We start from the raw sequence: 19,538 nt of genomic DNA, 5'->3' as shown, positions 1-19,538 counted from the left end.
TTTTACTGTAAAACAGTTATCTTCCTGCAATGGTGCTGCATTAACTTGCACATACTTTCTTTGAATGCTTTTGGCAAGGTATGCCAGATACTCTAAATAACAGAAACAGATGCTCAGGGAAATGACAGCAGATGGGTGCTTTAGGATTGCAGAACTATTTCAAGCCGTCCACATGAAAAGTCAATGACATTGCCTGACCTTTTACCATGGCTGATACTGATTCCATATTGAGCAAGGAAACTCTATTTTCATGGGTTGCCAGATCTTAGGACATTTTGCACCATATTGTCACTATTTTGCTGCACATTTTTGGATGTTGCCATTTATACATGAAATTTTGGTTATTGATAGAACTGTGTTTTATAGCTAAAACTTCTCTATTGTGGCAGTAATTTCTCACTAATACTGAATATATATCCATAAAAAAAAGATTATGGAGAATTTTAAGTGACTGCCCTGAAATTCCATTTTTTTTAAATGTGTCTAACTAGGTCCAAAATTGTTTCCCAGGTATTGATCTATTTTTGTGGTGATCATCAGAGCTTCCCTTTCCCACACTTTAATTTTTTAAAGACTTTTTGAACTATAAAATCACTTTATTATAGGTTGAGCCACAGTGGTTGCATGAACCAAAGCTGAGGGGTTTATCTCTTGGCCAGATCAAATTGCAAGAGTTGACATCTAAGCCTATTTTGTATAGGCTCAAAAAAATTGGCAAATACCCATACAGTATGTTTATCTAAACTAAACATGCCCCAGCTCATATAGTAGGGGAATTAAAGGAAAACCAATTAGTAGTGATGATGCTTCTCTTTATTATCCACTGTGCAGTAAAAAAACAAACTTTTTTGCCTATTAAGTTGCTGAGCAGTTTAGAAATCTGAGATTAGAATATAAAGGAACTACTAAATATGGAGGGTTGGCTAAGAGTTATGTTCTCTTGTTTCTCCTACCCTCAAGAAAGCTGAAAACTTGTAAGTGTTTGATCCTTCTTTCATGTTTTTTTCTCTTTTAGTTTGCATTACACATAATTTTACTTTTTCTTTCTTTTCTTTTCTTTTCTAACATTGGTAAGCTTAAAAAACTGTTGGTCCTTGTATGCTCTGAAATAATCCATAGTGACTGCTGGACAGTTGAGTGTGTGTTTATACCAGGCCCAGAATTTAGTAGGTGGCAGTGTGCTTCTGGGCTCCATGGATTGTTTTGTGGTATGATTTATCCTCAGTTTGCAGCTTAAGTTCAAGATGCACGATAGACTGAGTAAGTGGAAGTGCATTAACCCATTTTAGTTGCGACCATTGATGGTGCGTACATGATGCTATGTTTTTCTTTTTTTTTATACTATACAATCTTTACCATCTTGTCATATTTTATCCTGGTGAATTATAATACTTTAGTTTTGGATTCCACAGAACATAAATTTCTTGGTGGGAAAAAAAAAATATCTATAAAAACAAACTAAAAAATGCTCCCTGATGTATTGTAGTCTATTTAAAAGATTTTCATGCATCACAAAGTATTGAGTAAGGCGATCAGGAATGAGACAAGAGTAAACAATTCACAGTTGCAAATGACATGTTGTCAGATCTGAAAATCAATACCATTTTGTAAGACAAACAACATTGACTGGATGTGCATTCTGTGTAAATGGAACGTTATCAATAGCAGTGATAGAATGGAAAAGAAGCCCTATTTCTCAATGCTTAGCCTGATAACAAACCAAATACTGTATATGTCAACATGAATTGGTTACTTTGTGTAAAGGAATCTTTACATAGCCCGATGGAGCACACAATTGTCAGAAAGATATTAATCCTTCCTGATAATCGCCTGATCATCAGTGGTAGAGACTGGAGATGACCGAAGTTTTGAAAAATTCAAATTGTCAGCTTCACCGAAGTTTGAAAATTGAAATGTGATATTAATTTGTCACAAATCGCTATGTTAAAACTCCACTCAGCCTAATAAACAGTTTTTAACGGCTGCTTTACAGAAGTTTACTCATCTAACGTCTGTTAAAAATGGTAATACACTATAATAATATGGACTTTTGAGTTAAAAATAGAATCACTCATCTCATCCACTTTCTGGTGCAAAGGCAGTCTGCTCCTCTCTTGATTGAATAAGACCTGAAAAGGACCTGCACAGAGCCTGATGAAGTCACCGCGTGCTCCCAGTGTGATCATGTGGTGACTTCACTGCCACCACGTGATTATGCTTGGAGCACATGGTGACATCTTCACGTTCAGCGCAGGTCCTTCGGCAGGTAATTTTTTCAATCAAGAGAGGAGTGAACTGCCTCTGCGCCAGAAAGTAGATGAGATGAGTATTTTGAACAGAGAGGCAGGTCGTGCATGCAAATTGCTACTGCATTTATCTGTATGAGAATTCCAGAAATAGCTAAGCGCTTTACTCAGCTGTTTATAAAACTCCCATAGGGATGAATGTTCTGAAATAAATGGAGCAACAGGTCAACTATTTAAATTGCCATTGATCTGTATAGGAATTCCAGGAATAGATAAGTGTTGTGCCCTGCTGTCTCTGGAGCTCCTGTAAAGATTAACTTAGGTGGCAGGGCAAATACCCAACCTGTCACTCAGTTAATTTTCCAGAGGCGCTGATTGGTATGGGTTTTCATGATCGGTTGAGGTCTCAGCAGTATGGCCTCAACCTATCTAATAGTTATTGCCTATCGTGTGGATGTTTCTGTAGAAAAGTAATTACTTTTCACAACCACTCATCTGAGCCAAACATGAATGTGAGTTGGTCAGTCAGGTGAGATAGCTTTTTTGGCAAATAGGCACCTCATGTGTATGGTTAACCCAGGAGATATAAGGACATCCACATGGCTATTTAGGATTTTAGTTAACAGTTAAGATATGAGTTATGATTAATGTACTTGTATCCCGGTTCCTTCTATTAAAAGTTTTGCACCCCTTTTTAGCTTAATCCCCACAATTCTGCCAGATCCACACTCTTATATTCTCTGTAAATTACCATTATTCTCTGCTTGCAAAATTCTTGAAATTAATAAATAAAACGGACTCCAAACATAGGTCTTCTGTATTTTAGACAGATGTTATTTAGAGACAACAGATAAGAAGTAATGGTCTACAACAAAACTGCTGATTGTACAGTACATGGTGACATCTAATAGAAGCAATTAAAATGACATACTGTAGGTTTTCCTATGATGTGTATTCATCAGAACAAATGATGTGGAAGATGGTGTGGCATTACTCAAATCACAAATATTCATCATCATTAAATGGAGGATGAAGGGAAATTCATGCAAAACTAAAGACGCCGTTAACCTCAGTGAAGCAAGTGAAGATCTCTGCTGTTATCTCATTCTACAATTATTAATATCCCTTGGAAAACAATATGAAATATTGAATGAAACAAACAAAGCAATAACTGGATGTTGTATCCCATTAAAGAATATCTTTACGTTAGAAAACTCAAGTCTGTTTCCTAAAATACTGATTCACTTAAGGGGTCTCTCCAGGAAGATACAGAAAGAGCGAGATCATAGAGCGTAAAAAATATTAAATAAGCATTGCTCACATCCACTGATCCCCAGGTGCTGCTGATTCCACATTGATCTGATTCCATCTCCTTTTTAACCGTTTTGTGAGCCCCCCCCCTTCCCTTTTAAAAACAATTATCATATTTTTTGCTCAAAGTGGGGGGAAAATGGCAGTGCAACTTATGAAGTGAATACTAATGAGTGATTCCAATATGAGACATGGTGAGTATACCGCTCCTGGTGCTGGTTTACTCACCACACACTGGTAATTTGCTGGTGCTGCGCTGTGTCCTATGTACAATGTCAGGATGTAATACACATAAGTGCACACTATGACCTGATGCTGTGCAATGTTATGTCACAGTGCAGTGCAACAGGAAGAGCATGCATAATCGGATCAGGAGAGAAAAGTACCTTTATTTATTTTATGTCTGATCTAAGGTCTTATGAAACTGGGATGTCTGACCTGAGATCTGATGAAGATTGGAGGTCTAATTTGGGGGTCTAATAAAGATTGAGGGTCTTATCTGAGGTATACATTTGTTTTTCTTATTTTCTGCCTTATGGTTAGGTGTGTTATAAAGCAAAAAAAATTATACCTCCCCCAAAAATTATGTAAGCATTAGTGTTGATCGAGCACCAAAGTGCTCAGGCGCTCGAGTAGAACACGTTGGGATGCTCGGGTGCTCTACAAAGCACCCAAGCACAATGGAAGTCAATGGGAGAACCTAAGCATTAAACCAGGCACCCCTGCTCTGAAGAGGGTGTCTGGTTCATATGAAAAGGTCAGAAATTGATGGAAACACAACTGAAATGGTTCGGGAACAGCATGGGGAGGATGTCTGGATGCATCTTGGACTCCCAGGTTGCTGCTGGGAACAATGTTGTCCGAGTAGTATGCTACTTTTACAGACTGACAATAATAATACGCACCAAACCGAAAATAAAATATTCTTTCCTATATATTTACATGTATATAATGCACAAGTGCTGCGAAAAATTACAAGGAAGAGTCACTCCGATACAACCTGTATATCACATAAAGTAGAGCCTCATTAACATTGTGGTACAATTGTTCAGGTAGTGGGATCCTACACTCATAAAGCCTATGCACTAAGTGAAAGGGCTGACAAAAATTACAAGGAACCGGCACTCCAATACACCCTTTATTACACATAAAAGAGGTAATCATACACACCCTTGAAAAATTATGATTGAAGGCCTGCTGGTGACCCCCAAAAACATTAGTAGCAAGGGTCTGCTGATAACCTTCTAAAATATTGGGGGCAATGGCCTGTTGCTTATCTGAACATCTACAAAATTAGGGGTGAGGATCTGCTTCTGAGCTGACCCTCTAAAACATTAGGGGCGAGGGCCTGCTGCTTATCTGACCATCTAAAGAATTAGGGCTGAGGGTCTGCTGCTGAGCTGACCATGTAAAAAAATAGGTGTGAGGGCCTGCTGCGTATTTTACCATGTAAAACATTAGGGGTGAGTGTATGCTGCTGATCTAACCTTCTACTATATTATGGGCGAGGGCCTGCTGGTGACCCTCTAAAACATTAGGGGTGAGGGTCTGCTGCTGAGATGACCCTCTAAAACATTAGGAACATGGGCCTGCTGCTGAGCTGACCCTCGAAAACATTAGGAGTGAGGGCAACCTAATAACCATGTTGATATGATGGAGGAGGAGGAGGAGAATAAAATGAAGATTGAAACATATACCCTTTTTTGTGTTGGAAGGGGTGCATGGGAATACAGTGTATTCAATACACCATAAAAGCCACATTTAAAGTGCCTTTTTGTTCAGCCGCTTTCCTCTGATGGAGTAGAGAAGTCAGGGGCAATCCAGGTCTTGTTCATTTTGATAAGAGTCAACCTGTCAGCATTTTCAGTTGACAGGCGGATGCACTTATCAGTTATTAAGCACTAAATACCCGCTCTGACAAAACGCTGGCAGCAGGGCAGGCCAGCACCTCCAAGGCATAGAGTGCCAGTTCGTGCCACGTGTCCAGCTTGGACACCCAATAGTTGTAAGGCACAGAGGGATCACTGAAGACACTGACACGGTCTGCTACGTACTCCTTCATCATCTTCCAAAACTCTTCCCTCCTTGTGACACTAGGCCACGCATCAGGGTGAGGGTGTTGGTGTGGTGTCATGAAACTGTCCCAGGCCTTGAAGAGTGTTGCCTTGCCTCTGTTAGAACTACTGTGTGTTCCCCTCGTCTACCCTCCTTGGTTGCTCAATGAACTACGTACTCTGCTGCCAGCGTTGTCAGCTCGAAATTTTTGGAGCAATTTTCACTAGGGCCTTATGGTATAGCACCATTTTGCTAGTCCTCTCCACCAAAAGAAGAGATGAGAAGTTCTCTTTGTAGCGGGGGTTAAGAAGGAAAAACAACCAGTAATCAGTGTTGGCCAAAATGAGTACAGCGCGAGGGTCACAGGAAAGGCAGCCTAACATAAAGTCAGCCATGTATGCCAGAGTCCCAACAGACAAGACTTTGCTGTCCTCATCAGGAGGATGACTCTCAGTCTCCTCATCCTCTTCTTCCCATCCACGCTGAACAGATGGAATAAACCTGCTATGGGTACTACCCTCTGTAGCAGAGGCAACCGTCTCCAGCTCCTCCTCATCATCATCATTATCCAATTTGCACTGAGAAGACGAACTGAGAGTGGTCTAGCTATCACCCTGTGTACTGTCTTCTCCCATTTCGATCTCGTCCACATGCAAAGCATCCGCCTTCATTGTGAGCAGCGAGTGTTGCAGTAAACACAGAAGTGGAAGGTCAGACATCCAAGCTCACTCAGTGCTTGTAAAGAGCGGAAGCTGACTGAAAAGGTGATGACTATGTTGCAGCTGGAATTCCACCACTGCCCTCTGCTGCTCACAAAGCCTGGCCAACATGTGGAACGTGGAGTTCCAGCAAGTGCTCATGTAGCACCACAGTCGGTGAGCTGGCAATTGCAAGCACGGATGCAGTGTTGTCAGACCGGAGGCAGCTGTAGATGACTTTCGGAAATGGGAACACACTCGGCACACCTTCACCAGTAGCTCAGGCAAAGTGGGGTGGGTTTTAAGAAACCGCTGAACCACTAAGTTGAACACGCGGTCTAGGCATGGGATGTGTGTGAGCTTGTTGAACTCCAAAGCTGCCACCAATTAACGGCCATTATCAGACACAACCATGCCTGGTTCTAAGTTGAGTGGGGAGAGCCACAGCTCTGCAGCAGTGTGCAGTTTGTCACCTAAGCAAATTAGTTTCAACACGACCTGTTGCCGCTTCCCCACTGCAGTGCTACACTGCTTCCTGCTACTGACTAATGGCTGACTGATGCTGCAAGATGATAATTCAGAGGTGGAAGTGAGGTAGGAGGTGGAGGAGGAGACGGGAGGGTTGCAGCCACTTATGTAGGGTGTGACAGAAATGCTGCTGGAAGTAGGGCCAGCAATCCTTGGCGTCGATAGCACCTGTGCCATCCTAGGGTACGATTAGCTCCCGGCCTCCACAATTTAACATCCCTGGCCAAAATCTGGTGTAAGACGGGAATGGCACATTGGGAAAAATAGTGGCGGCTGGGGAATGAGTAACGAGGGACCACCACTGCCATCATGCTGCTGAAAGCCTCAGTGTCCACAAGCCTAAACAACAAAATTTCCAGGGCTAGCAATTTGGAAAGGTGCGCATTTAGTGCCATTGCCTGTCGGTGGATGGATGGGCATTTGCGCTTTCGTTCAAAGGCCTGTGATAAGGACATATGTACTCTGCACTGGGACACAAATTGCAATTCTTTTATTGTCCGCACTTTCCTCAAAAAAACACCAGACTGCAGAAAACCTACCCCTTGGCAAGGGAGATTCCCGCAAGGGGGTGCTCCTGGGAACAATTGCGGGCCTGTTTGGTGTGGCCTGGCTTCTTCTTTTTGCCACTCCACTGCCTCTTCCAGCCTGTTGCAGTGCTGCGGATCCCTTCCCCTCTGTAATGCTGTCCTCACTCGGTTTGCTACTTCCCAGGTTGTGTCAGTGATTTTATCGTCCACCACCTCCTCTTCCACTTCCTCACTATGATCATTCTCCTGACTTGTTGACCTAACAAGAACCTCACTTATTGACAACTGTGTCTCATCCTTATCATCAACCTCTTAAGACTAAATGCCTTTGACTTATTGGAAACTGTGTCTCATCATCATCATCCACCTTGTTAAACACTAATTGCCATTACCCACCATCATCTTCTGACTGTGGATTCACAAGATTTTGGGAATCAGTGCACAAGATCTCCTCATGTCCCTCTTCAAGCAGGCTTGGCAAGAGGCCCAAATCAAGGAATGGCGCCGAGAAAAGCTCCTCAGAATATCCGAGTGTGGGATCACTTGTTTGCCAAGACTCTCTATGGTGGGAGGAAGGATGATAAGGGTGAGAATTCTGTTGACCAGACTCTTGGTTACTGAGACTGGACTTTTTGGTAGACAGGGTGGTGTTTAAACGACTGGAAACATTATCTGCTGCAATACAACCGACCACCTGATCACACTGGTGTGACTCCGAGAGTGGTGTCCTGCGCCACCCTGCAAACTGGGACATGAAGCTAGGTATTGAGGATGAGTGTGTTTCTTGTGCTCTGGCAGGAGGCATAGTTTCACAGCACCCAGGGCAACAGCCTCTGTGTGCACCATCAACATCACAACCACTTCCCCGTCCCTTACTGCTCGCCTTGAGTATATTAAATGGTATATATGCTTGCAAGTATGTCACATGTACAGTAGCGCAGGTTTTGTAAGTGTATGCGCAAATAAATTAAACTGAATTTCACAGATATTTAGGATGCTCAAACCTAATACAGCAGATATAGCGCGGGTAATGTCACTGCTGTCACCAGCGGCTAACTTTATATGGAAGATGTACAGTAGCACAGGCAATGTTGCTGCTGTCGCCAGCAGCCAAACAATTGCATGCAATTTAGCGCATGTTGTGCTAATATATTTTGCAGCCAGATAAAACAATAGTCCTCTAAAACCTAACATCTTTCCACACTCAAAACTCCCTAAAAAAAACCCTCTCCCTACACTATCTGTTCATTCTGCTGCAGCTCACCCTGACTAAGTCTGAGCTGCACCACGTGTCATCGGGTGCAATGACGCATTCCGGAAAGCCAATCACTGTAACGCCAGTAACCAGCATGGCTCTGACATTACAGTGAGTGGCACTACTTCCCTGCATGTTTATTGGCTGCGTAGCAGGCAACAAACGAGCGGGGAGGAGACTCGAGCATCAAGCTCGAGCACAGGTGGTGTTCGACCGAACACCGCGATGTGCCGAGTATTGCGATGCTAAAGTGAAAAGAGTGTTCGGTTGAGCATGCTCGCCCAACACTAGTTATCATCCCTATAATTCCAGTTAAAAAGTCTCGCTAAGGAAGCCCCTAATTATATACAATGTGGTGTGATGGTCTTCTGATCATTGTAAGCATAGCTTCCCTTATCTTTTGTGGGGGATATCTAATAAAAAAAATGCTGGATGATTTTCTGTGACACAATGACTAGTTTTAGGCAACTTTTATACCGACAATGTTGGTAGTGGACGATCTATGCTAGTCCCCATTATAGGTAATGGGGTTCGGTGGTTGGGTGCTAGTATCTGGGAATACCGGATATGGAGGATTATGGCAGGCTGGTCCAGCATAGAATAGTCTGCCTGAGTTCTCCAGATTCGGCATTGCCGGATGCTATTATCCTTCCCCTGGAACTCAATGGCTATAATGGAGTCCAGCAGAGTGAAACTAGCCTTTATCATCAAGAAACAAATTATTTTTATATTTCAAGATCCCATATTGAAAGTAAACAGTTTGATTGCCATAAAACCAAACATTAATCAACCATGAATGCATGAATCTCATTAGTATGCCAGTAACAAGGCAACTGTGGATATTGACAGTGTTTTATCAGTGTTTGTGTTCACCTCTTGTGTGCTAATGGGATTGTGCTTGGTGTCAAATGATTTAGTCCATTGTGCGATAGATTTAAAATGCCTTTAGAGCTAATTATAAATGAAACAAGAAACAATATCCTAGCATTGGCTTAAAAAGTCCCTTTGACTCAGTAGGGAAAGTCACTAATTCAAATGCGGAAAGTAGTTAAGAACTGGAATAAGTTGTTAGGAAAAGCATCCTTTGATAACTGGAGGCTTTGTTTAATGACCTGACTGAATAGGTATTTTCTAATTTGACTACCTGATCAAATAAGGTATCTAATGTGTCTCTCGTTCACCAATTTAGTAATGATTTGTATTTTAAACTTATGTTGGGGGAAAAAAATATTGATTTTATACAATAACAACAATAAAACATTCTATAGCTAAGTTTATTAAAATATGCCTGTTTTAAAAATGTTTATAAAGTTCCCTGTACATTTCTGTTTAAAACAATAAATACAAATCATATACAGAGTGTTAAAATTATATTTACAGAGGAAAAAAAAAAGTCTAATGAAAACATCTAAAGACCTAAGCAGAAAAAATTGTAAATGTACGGTACTTTAAGTAGGTCCTTTTTTTAAACTTATTAAGACTTGGTTAAGAGATGCAGTTACTGACGGAGAAAACATTATGATTCCTTAACAACGTGCTGAGCCCTCACAACATAGTGGGTGAAGAACTTCAGCACAAGTGTACAGGATTAAAAGCTATTACACATTTACGCTATGTGTCATTGCTATACAATTTCATTCTAAAAGTTCTCAGAGATCCAAAAATAATTAGTGGCAAGCCATACTATGTTAATATGTATGGTGCTTAAAATGTATCATTTGGATTAGTGATGGCTCAAAAGGCTGTTAGTACCCTACATACACTGCATGTAATTTAGACACATGAATTATGTAACATTTTGGTTTTAGACATATGCGATTTGATGTTTGGCCTAAGATTTGGAATTATTTTGTACCAATGGCAGTTTCCATGGATACTTGAAATGTAGAAGTATTCAGGTCTAAATGAAGATGTTCTTATCTTCTGAGAGACAAATAACTTGTTTGTCTAGTTTATTCATTATTTTACTAACAATTTATATCTGCAGAAAACACAAATGTTTATCTAAAGGGATATTTTGCCCCTTTCAGAGAGTATGGCAACAATTTTCTACTCTATGTATTCTGTAAACTTTTCTAAAGTTGTTTATATTATTTTTTTAAAGGAATGTGTCATTTTTTTGTTGTTGCTTAAAACCAGATAGCAACACATATACCATATTTTTTGCCCCACAAAACGTACTCCCCCCCCCCTCCCAAAGTGGCGAAAAATTGTCCCTGCGTCTTATGGGGCGAATACTAATGAGCATTCATTAGTAACGGAGGACTGGGAGGCAGTGAAGGCTTTGTAATTACCGCTTCCTTGTTCTAGGCTGTTAGCTGTGCTGTGGCTGCGCACAGCATGAGGGCGCTCTGTAACCTCACGCTATGTACGTCGGGTCACAGCAGAGCCGCGGCAGGTAAAAGACACTGCATATGAGGCACTGGAGATGAGGAGGGATAGCCAGAGCAGGAGATGTAAGTTGATTTTTATAATTTTATTTGCTCGAAGGCTGGGGGCTGATATGAGGCTGATAGTTGGGGGCTGACATGAGGCATATGGCTGGGGGAATGACTTATGGCTGATGGCTGGGGGCTGATTGATGGCAGGGGGCTGATCTGAGGCATGGGGGGCTGAATGGGGGGTCTTATTTTTAATGGGGCTATTAGCTATGGTCTGATTGGGGGTCATTCACATTGGGGTCTGAGCTGAGGTCTGATTGTGGGTCTGAGCTGCGGTCATATTGGGGTCTTATTAACATTGGAAATCTGATTGAGGCTGTTACCTGGAAGGTCTAATGAAAAATATTTTTACTTATTGTCCACCTCTAACACATTTGTAGCGCTATATTGACTCCTTATTACGTGGGAAGCAGGGTTATCATACGAGGAATACCCACCTTATTTCTCATCGACGTGGGACGCCGAGTCTTGGAGCCATAGTGCACAGGATGTGGGCAGAATTCTACAGTTGCGGCACTCCGAATGAAAAGAAATAGCAGAGGTAAGTCACACTAGTGCCGGAGACTACGAGGGACACCACACCAAGGCACAAGACTCCACTCCGCACATGAGACTTCAGAACTGCCGACAATTAGAAGTGACTGCCAACAATTATCCATTGACGATGAGATGGGTTACTTTGCTATAACAAAAGTGGGCTGATAAAGCTGTACTCAATCTTGAGCCTCTATTTCGATCTACATGTGAAGTGAATATCTAGATATATAACTAAGCAGATTTGCATGCATGCTTTCTTTCAAAACTATATTCCAGCTGAACACAAATGTTATTCCAAGTTCAATGTAAATTATTACCTATGTAGTGAGGAACCCTGAATTGAATCCGATTTCCTCGTTAGAGTGACTACACAAACATTCCAGTGGATTGGCCGCATACCTTTATTGAGTGTTTTTTAAAATACTGTAAATACTCTCATGGATTTAATGGGCACATAGATACTTTTTATTTTTTATCTGATTACAGGTGGACATCTTATTTGTTGTAATATACAGCCCTACTTATAGATTGGAAATCTCCCTTAGAACCACTGATTTATGTCAATATATTTTAATTGTTTTTTATTGTTTAATTTTATTTTAGGAATAAATTTGTATATCCACATGATTCCAAGTGAGTGAGTGCCTGTCAAAGGGTGTGTCTAAACATTGCTTTTACATGCTTGATATGGAGCTCTCCGGTGTTCTTTTTAAAGATCAGCACAAATATCACACTTGTTGTGCCTGGATGAATTGAAGCTCTCCAGGAAATCTGAAACAGAAATCCAGTCACTGCCAAACACAGTCTAAACCTTCAATAATGATATTACCATGGAATTTGGCCTGGATAAGAGTGCCACATTAGCACTGAAGAAGGGTAAAATCACAGAATGTGAAGGAATTGAAATGACCAATGGACAAGTGATCACCAAACTGAGGACTACAAATACCTTGCAGCTGGAGCACAGGCAAGTGAAGACCATGTTCAGCAAGGAATATATCCAAAGATTGAGAAAAATACTGAGGAGCAAACTGAACAGTGGGAACACCACCAAAGCCATTAACACCTGGGCCATACTGTCATGTGATACACTGCAGGAATCAACTGGGTACAAGCAGAGTTGGATGCATTGGACAGAAAAACGAAAAGACTGATGGCAATCAACTACAGTTTACACCCACATAGTGATGTTGATCGATTGTACCTGCCCAGAACACCAGGAGGAAGAGACTACTGCAAACGAAACAGACTTTTGAAGAAGAAAAACACATATTGGCTGATTAAATCCCAGACAGCCAAGAGTAAGGACTAACTGAAGTTAACAAACAGATGCTGCTAAAAGTGCAGCAAACAAAATAAGAATACAGGAATAATATAGTTAAAATTAGGATTGAAAGTTGGCATAGCAAGTGCATGGACATTTCTTTAAAAAAACATTTAGAGCAAAGTGGACAAAGGAAGACCTGGCTATGATAGACATCTGGAACATTGAAAAAAAGAGACCAATGGACTATCCCTGGCCATACAAAAATAGACCGTTATGATTAATGCCCTGAAAACCCAATATTTAAAAGTCGAAAACTGATGCCAAGTGCAAAGTAGATGCAGACATCAGCTATGAATCGATTCTACCCAAATATGCTCTTGGTTTCTGGGCGATATATATGTATCACATTGTCTGTATTGCACTCTCTCCCATTATGGACAGCATCTGTGTAATAAAGGTGTGTGCAGGCTATTGTAGGCCCATTAATACTCCTCTAGGTTTTTGGAAAAGATATTCAGATTAGCTTTCCTAAGCCTATCTGATGCCTCTACATCATCCCATCTGATGTAACGTATGCTAATTTTCAAATATTTTTCCAAAATCTCAGGGGGCATTGACGCTCTCTCTCTTTCTATCTAATTCACCCAAAATGAATCACAAACATTTGGGTTCGTCATAATCTGAACTTTTTAAGAAGTTCAGAACAAATTCTGAACCAGTTTGAAAAAATGCATTCACTCATCCTTAAGCCTTAGTCACACATCCATGTCTGTGCTCAAACCGATGAGAAGGCGGTCAGTGATGCATCTATGAAGCTGTCTGTGAAGGATCTGTGTTTGGTCCTTGTATCCGTTTTTTGCTGTTCGTGTTCTATACGTGTTTCACTGACCCTGCATAGCTGAAAAATATTTTGAAAATAATCTCTTTCCAATGATCTATGAAACACAGAAGCAGCACCAAAAACATCCGTGTTGCATCCGTTGCTTTCACGAACCCATAGACTATAATGGGCGTGTGTGATCCATGAACATGGACAAAATAGAGAATGTATCCGTGCTAAAAACACGGACCCACGGACCATGCTAAAACACTGATGTCTGAATACACACATTAAAATGAATGGGGATGTGTCTGTGGAGAACACATACAGAGCATGTCTGTGAAACACTAATGTGTGAATGAGGCTTTACTTGGGATTTTTTAATTCAAACTAACAAAGTACTAGCTCAAAACACACCTCATTTGACCATCATAGAAAAGAAAAGTGTGCGCCTCATTGACATAGCAGTACCCTGCGACAGCAGGACTAATAAGAAACAATAAGAAAAAATGTATAAATATCAATATTTTTAAAATGAGCTGTAAAGATTAGCACAAATCAGCAGCTATGGTGCCAGTAGCGATAAGCACATTGGGTGCCATTCTCAAAGACCCCGGAAGGAGCTTGAAACAACCAAATGTTGACAAAATCATCTTCTGTCAGATTCAGAAAAGCCACACTGCTGGGATCTTCACATATTATTAGCCAATACATCACCATATTCTAGATCCCTGTTTGGAATTCGACAACTGATGAAGATGATTATCAATTGTGTTCTTGTGTTGCACTCTATATGCTTTTTTGAGTAAATAATAATAATGATATTATTAATAATAATGATATTCAGATATATTTTCTTTAGAAACATTTAGTCCCATATACCATAAGAGTTTTGTAAAATAGCAATATTAAAGGGTTTTTCCAAGAATCCAAACATTTCACATAGAAGCAGATATTCGGCAATGGAGCACACGATTGTTGGGAAGGAAGCGCTTCTTCCTGACAATAGTCAGTGGAGGGGAATGCTGCATTTAAATGTAGACATCTCCTTCACAGAATGGGGAGGAGCAATGGCTAATGTTATGGCTCATCCTCATGCAGAATCATTATTTGCCGGCAGCGGAATCCTGTTTAGACAACACAATCTGCTGCCAGCAAAAGATGATTTAGGTGTCCGCACAAACTATTCTATTACCCGATGAACAAGCATTTTGCTTTGCATTGGGTAACCTGTACACTAGCAGATTACTGCTAATAAGCATTCATACAAACTCTGGGTTCACACGACCATTTTGCAATTCCATTATAGGTTCCGTTTATAACGGAATATAACGGAATGGACAGAAGGAATGCAAAATGGAAGCTTTAAGAGACATTCCATTTTGTTCCGTCCTAAAAGAAGTCTATAGGCAAGCATAATGGATTTGTCGGGATTCTGTTATGCAGGACAGAAACAAAGTCGACAGAACTTTTTTTTTCCATCCTGCATAGCGGAAACCAGACGGATCCGTTATGCTTGCCCATAGACTTCTATTAGGACGGAGCAAAACTGAATGCCTCTTAAAGGCTTCCATTTTGCATTCCATCTGGCCATTCCTTTATATTCCGTTATAAATGGAACCTATAACTGAATGGCATAACAGTAGTGTGAACCCACCTTTATTGATGATCTTCCCAAACAATCAGTAGTGTAAAGGGCCCTTTACTCTTCTTCATCAATGTGCCACTGCTCAAGTGTGTCATCACTGTAACTAGATCAGCATTGCAGCAACACACATTAACTGAGTTCCGAGTTTATGTTTTATGCCGTCCTTATTTATTACATTAGAATAAAACATTGAGCTAAGGCTGAAGAGATTGAGTAAAAGGATGGCAGCCCAAGGCTGATAGACAGCAGGCTTCAGTCATAACAGTAGCACAAAAAATGTGGTAAAATGCTTAGTGGCTCCAAGGCATAATAACCCCTAAATGCCTTCCATTATAAAACAGAGATGGTTAGGAGCATTTTCTTCATGCAAAGTCTTTGGCACAGATGCTACTATATATTTTTTTTTTGCAGTTGACAAATGTTTAATTGCACAACACGCTATATAAAGTAATCTATAAGGTGACAAACTGTCATTGATAGGCAAAATTCAGTATAGAACATAAAATAAACATTTCATTAAATGTAAATATTCCATACAACTTCATAACATAGTGGCAAATTCAATGATCATATATAACAATTAGACTATAATGTGACTCATTACATTTTGTGCACAAATCCGTAAATTATCACTTTTGGGCATACCTCTTTCGCTGTTCTCACATAATCATGTGAATTTACCCTTCAAGTTTAGCTATAACTTCATAGCATTTGTTAGGATTGCATGGACTAATTTTACAATTGAATCATGTCTCTCCAGTAAAAATAGTTTTATCATATGAGATGTTCTCTCTCCCCTTATGTCTGCTAAAGCCAGAAGGTATTGGAGAACAGATAAGCAGTTAATATCAATCGGTGCCAAAGGAAGCTAAGAATTGACAACTCATAGACAATGTGTCCACCATTTCCAACTGCCCCCATGCTATGGCAAGGCAGCAGGTTGTGGTAATGGAGGATGGGCTTTTTTACATTACTATTGAGTTATTTCTTGCAAAGGAAACTGGAATCTCGTTAAGGCATTTTATAGGAAAATGTATATATTGATATTAAAAGTGAAGGTCCAATTGTGGATAAGTTTAAAGTTTTCAAATAAGTAATGGACCTATATTTTTGCACAAAATGGTCACAGTAGACCCCAGCAGAAAAATGAAACAAAGGGACTAATAGAAGCTAAAAAGATTGGGAATAAACAATTGGCAGATAAATTGTCTCTATATGTATTTTGAGGAGCACAGCACATACAAAGATGGGAATCATTATATGTTATCTGTACAAATACCAAGGTCTTATCAAAAGGTTAGACTCTGTTCACAATAGCATTATGGCTTCTTTTTACAATGGAGCCAAAGCAGCTACAGTGTTCTAAAAATGCAAATCGGCTAATCCTACAGAACACTATAGCCAAAGATTGTGTCTGTCGGGTTTCTAGTAATTTTGACAGCAAGAATAGTGCTACAGACCAAGCGATTTGTGCCATTAAAAAAAATATGGAAAGTCAGATAGAAACCTACAGAAGAAACTCGGAAAATAAGAGTATCAAGCAAAGTTCATTTATTTCAGTAATGCAACTTAAAAGGTGAAACTAACATATGAGATAGACTCCTTACATGCAAAGCGAGATATTTCAAGCCTTTATTTGTTATAATTTGCATGATTATGGCTTATACCTTATGAAACCCCAAAGTCACAATTTTGAGGTACCCTTTGCTAAGGTGATATGGATTAATTAGTTGACTAGAGTGTGACACTTTGAGCCTAGAATATTGAAACTTTTCACAAGATTAAAATTTTAATCTGCATTAATGTAATGCCTTTTAATTTGCATTACTGAAATATATTCCAATTTTTCCAGTTTCACCTGTAGAATGATCCCATTACTATTAGTGTGAACAGAGCAACAGGTAATACACTTCTATTTTTATAAAGACTTAGACAAATAGACACTTAAATGTATTAGACTTAAAAATTACAAAATTTAGAATTGTGGATCACAAGAAGACATCATATTTTGCAATGTTCTTGAAATGTGCTTGCTAATTATGTACAGTTATACCTTTTGTCAAATCCTTTCCATGGGCCATAAAAACTTGAAATGCAGTTCCAAAAAGTATAGTAGCCCATCCACAAGTCAAAACATTAGCTTTGCTTTTATCTACTACAGTAACTAATACAATACTTATCATAATTTTTTCAATATTTTTTATTTACTCTCAATACTACAATTAATAACTGAAGAAGATATCAAAATTCAACCTGTTATATAAAGTATCCTTACCTGCTGGGAAACGCTCTATTGTAGGCAAGTTGTCAACCTGTAAGGTGGCATTACCCCCACTTCTTGTAAATCGTACTACGTGGTACTTCCCATCATTGATAATAGCATTAACTTCTTCAATTGAGATGTCATCTGTTCCAACATTAAATTTGACTCCAATTTTTCCTTGGTGCTGGAAACAATGAAAAAATATAGCTAATTAGAATTTATTTTGTGAAGAATGTGGAAGAATGTGAATTGAGCATAGCTATTGCTTTTCTTTTAGGGTTTTATTTTCCAGAGCAAGTCTCTTGACAGTTCACTAAGTCATGGATAATTGATATTCTAAATCAGTTACAGTACTTTTACTGATGGATTGAATTTGTATTTTTCTCTGTTTCGCTGCAATTTACAAAAGTGAACAAAACCCTTTTTCTTGCTTCATGAAACACATAAAACCGTGTGAGACTGAATTTTTTCAATTTCCGAAACCTTTGTGTAAACTCCACAAACCAATGAATGGCAACAATTCAATAGACGCTCAAGGAGAACAGATCTTTCTATAATATTAGCATGCAGTAAGTGCGCTATAAGAAAAAACTGGTCAGCTACTAAGACGTTTATAGAGAAACAGTTAAAGAAAATCTCAAAATACTGAAAATGTTAGGATATTTAACTGAAAATGGTAGGATATTTTGTCCTAAAAAAATCTATTGACTATAATAATAATAAGTTCTTACATGCATACCACAGACACTGTTACGCTGTCCCTAAAATTAAATTTTTCCATTTTATTGACCCAAATAATGCCTTGTGCTTGCCTGGAAGCAATAACCAAGGAAGGACATCTTTGAAATTTACCACAATATTTCCCCCCCCCCCCCGCATGCATTCCATATTTATGAGGAAAAAGATGTTTATGTGCTCCTAAGTTTATGCGGTACTATCGGCCATAGTAGACATAAGCAAAGTATGGATCAGTATAACATAAGACCTTAAAAGGGTTGTCTCATCTCAGTAATCAACATTTAATCAGTTATTTGTAGTCCTAAGATCTTTTCTTCCATATAACTCATTTTTCAATTATGCCTCTGTAGCCTTATCTTCTCCTTAAAACAGCCTCAAATGTCATGCTTGTTTCTAGGAGTTCTGTCCACCACTGTAATGTTCTCACACAGCCACACAGAAACACTATTGATAGCCTGGCTGGCTGGCTGCTCTGGTGGCTGGGTTTCATAGGAGCGAATGTGCACATATTCTTGTGCATTCGCAGTCACTTCAAGCCCCGACCACCTCATTAGTGCTCAGCTCTGGCCCCAGTAAGCAGGGAATCAAGACCCTGAAAGCTTGAAACTAGCAAGGTGTGACAACCCCTTTAAATTACTTTTCCACTGCATAGTACCGTCTCTACCCTACTCTACTCTACTTATCTTTAGTAATAGGTAGTTTGTTTTTCAACTGTCAATATGGTACCCACTCAATGTTGATAGTAACAGTGTAGTAACAATTATCTTGGACAAATCATTAGACAGCAGCATGGTCACATGCCCTTCATAGTTATTGCTTGGACCTCTTAGAATGTGCTTCCAAAAAGCACCAGTTATTATATGCAACTTTGGCCTTAGCCAGTTCCACTTAGTGAGAATGCATAACTACCATATTTTTTGCCCTATAAGATGCAATGTCAGTGCGTCTTATGGGGCAAATACTAATGAGCGTTTCCATGAATGAAACACTCATTAGTACAGGCGGACTATGAAATGGTAAATGCAGCACTCCCCCCTCTCTGTACTCATCATTTCCTGGCACTCAGCTGCTCACTGTGCTGTGACTTCACATAGCTTGAGGACTTTGGCATGCTGTGACCTAACGCTGTGTGCGTTGGGTCACAGCACAGTGCGCCACACGAAGAAGAAGAACACTGGATGTGAGGAGGAGGGGGGGCGGCTTA

At 39.8% G+C, this 19,538-nt stretch overlaps 1 protein-coding gene across 12 annotated transcripts in view; it reads right to left on the bottom strand.

Moving 5' to 3' along the window:
- Positions 1-19,538, bottom strand: part of NRXN1 (neurexin 1) — a 1,537,142-nt gene that overhangs the window by 151,964 nt on the left and 1,365,640 nt on the right. For all 12 annotated transcript variants that reach the window (XM_044290694.1, XM_044290695.1, XM_044290700.1 and 9 more), the window contains one exon: positions 17,609-17,780. In XM_044290694.1, coding sequence (XP_044146629.1) covers positions 17,609-17,780 — 172 coding nt within the window. The remainder of the gene's footprint in view (positions 1-17,608; positions 17,781-19,538) is intronic.

This window comes from Bufo gargarizans, chromosome 4, assembly GCF_014858855.1.
Source record: "Bufo gargarizans isolate SCDJY-AF-19 chromosome 4, ASM1485885v1, whole genome shotgun sequence".
Classification (NCBI taxonomy): domain Eukaryota; kingdom Metazoa; phylum Chordata; class Amphibia; order Anura; family Bufonidae; genus Bufo; species Bufo gargarizans.
This window is presented reverse-complemented; position numbering and strand designations above follow the sequence as displayed.